A 2,500-nucleotide genomic window follows, 5' to 3' on the forward strand; every position below is an offset into this window, starting at 1 on the left:
CTCACACTAGTCCACAGAACTGTAGTCACATCACCTGCTTGATATTGTTAATGGAAATCTTTCAAAAAGCTTCATCAGCTGCACTCTTGCACAGAGCTGCTGACTGCGTCGGGGGTCCGGTCTCGTGTGTGTGTGTGTGTGTGTGTGTGTGGGTTTGCTTGAGAGTGAGCGGGAGCTGGATTACAGAGGGCTTTGTGGATCTCTGCTGCCCTCTGCTGCTAATAGATAGGACATCAAAACACCGGTTCTGAGAGAATTCAAATTGTGAAAAAACTATATATATATATATATATATATATATATATATATATATATATATATATATATATATGTACACACACACACACACACATATTAGGAGTGTGACGTTAGGTGTATCATGGTAAAGTCAAAGTGATCATCCTCATGCCCTTGTTAGTGAGGACTAGTGAGCAGAGCGTGTGTGTCATTATTTAGTCGTTTGGAATGCACTTATCAAAGGGAACGATGTCATTTCCTCATCTTCAGCTGGGATGTTCCCATGGCAACGTGTCATCAGCATTCGTTAAGGAACGGCATGCAAATATGATATTTATATCACTTTTATCTTAAGTATATATATATATGCGTGTGTGTACTTGTACACAGTACACACACACACATTATGTAAAGAAACCATTTTTATGATTTGTTTGACATCACAATATTTGTTTATATTCATATATATATATATATATATATATATATATATATATATATATATTTTTTTTTTTTTAATAAAATATTTTTATATATCTATGTAATCTATAGAAGAGTAATATTTTTATTCTGACGAACCCTTGTTAAAATGCATATTTTTCTGTCTCCAGCTGAAGGAAGTGAACTCCTCGAAGATTCTGGCGGCCATGTTGACGTATGTTTGGCCCAAAGACAGACCGGACCTGCGGGCTCGAGTGGCCATCTCACTGGGTCTCTCGCTGGAGCCAAGGTGTCTTTCTTTATTATTTATTATATATATAAATATTAAATGTGTGTTCTTTTTATTCCATGGCCTAGTCTTTAGGTGAAGGGCTTCCAATTTTGGATTCAAAATATATCAGAAAACTTTATATCATACTCCACCAGTTACAGATAAGGATGCAGGCATGAGGAATAAACATGTCAAACAGCACATGCACATAATATATAAAACGTGTCTGTCATCTACAGGAATTTACTCTGTCCTAAACAGCATTAAAGTATATTAGTTTAAACCGTTTTGTCTCATCCTACACTAGGAAAGATAGGGCAGCAATTATTGAACAGTGTCCTGGCAGAAAATAACTACTACATTAGTATCTGATCCATGCTGAATTGAACCAGATGTGTGTTTGTCTTGAGCGGATACACTGCATGCTTTTAATGATATTTTCACTTATTTAAAAGGCTTATCACTCGTATTAGTTATTACTCATAATTTAGTAGCATTTTACATTCTATCATTGATCGTTTTTAATGAATTGAGCTGCTTCTCCTTTAAGGCTCTCTCCCGCTCTTCTGATTAGCCTGCTTTTATTGCATTTGAGAAGAGCGTACAGTGAACAGGGTGACTAATACATCACTCATGAGTTCACATGCTCCAGAGCACCAGGAAACATCACCTTTTTAAAACGATGTGCATCCCGGTGTTCTGGAGGACGGAGAGTTTTGCCGCTTGTTTTTAATTAACGCTCTGTTTTTCAGTGAGAAGGACGTCCTGAGTTCTGAACTGTTTTTGGTGTAGTGTTGTTGAAGCCACATCACGACTGCTTTAACAAACCATTTTGCCACACATTTAGTTATTTTTCTTTTCTTTCTGCGCCAATTTACACTGGCTTTGACGCTCTGTTTTCTCCCGTCGGCTTCGGTGTGATGTCCTCAGTGCAAATGAGCGGCTCATCACACTTGAATTATTTGCTGATAACCTAGAAAAGCACTAATCTTTGGTAAATTCAGTATTTTTTCTGATTGAAGGAGTCTTTGTTCCACTGTTTCGCTCAAAATATCTTCCCTTTAGCTTTAGCATTCATTTTGAAGTACATTTCAAACATCAAGTTAATTCAAATCTGTTTAACACATTTCGAGTTTACTTTTTCTGAACATCAGTAAAAACAGCAAACACTCCTTTAAAAGCGAGTGATATAAAAGAAATGTAAGGGGCCTTATCTTGCCCGTGTGTCTGCAGACATAGATAAAGAGCGACGAGGGCTCTGACCCGTCCTCCGTCACTGAAGCCTGTCAGGCCTTCCTCTTCCTTCCAGACAGGTTTGGTTGAGGCGTGATGCTGTGGAAGTAAAAGCTCCTGACTCGGGCCAGCGCTATGGATGCGTGCTGTTTGAAAGCCAAATTATCGCTGAGGTGTTGGCAGCTCATTTTTATCTTCCACATTTGAAGCTTCGATGCAGTAATTAGTGCGTTACGCGTCCCTGCCTTGCTCTGGGGTGGCATTACTTCCCGGAAAAGCAGGACCACTTTCTTTTTTCTACGGAAAACATCAAATGAT

At 38.5% G+C, this 2,500-nt stretch overlaps 1 protein-coding gene across 1 annotated transcript in view; it reads left to right on the forward strand.

Annotated features, from left to right (window-relative positions):
• abcb7 (ATP-binding cassette, sub-family B (MDR/TAP), member 7) overlaps positions 1-2,500 on the forward strand; it is a 32,128-nt gene that overhangs the window by 4,112 nt on the left and 25,516 nt on the right. The window contains 2 exon segments of the mRNA XM_043257104.1: positions 849-948; positions 951-967. Coding sequence (XP_043113039.1) covers positions 849-948; positions 951-967 — 117 coding nt within the window.

Source organism: Puntigrus tetrazona, chromosome 14 (genome assembly GCF_018831695.1).
Source record: "Puntigrus tetrazona isolate hp1 chromosome 14, ASM1883169v1, whole genome shotgun sequence".
Taxonomy (NCBI): domain Eukaryota; kingdom Metazoa; phylum Chordata; class Actinopteri; order Cypriniformes; family Cyprinidae; genus Puntigrus; species Puntigrus tetrazona.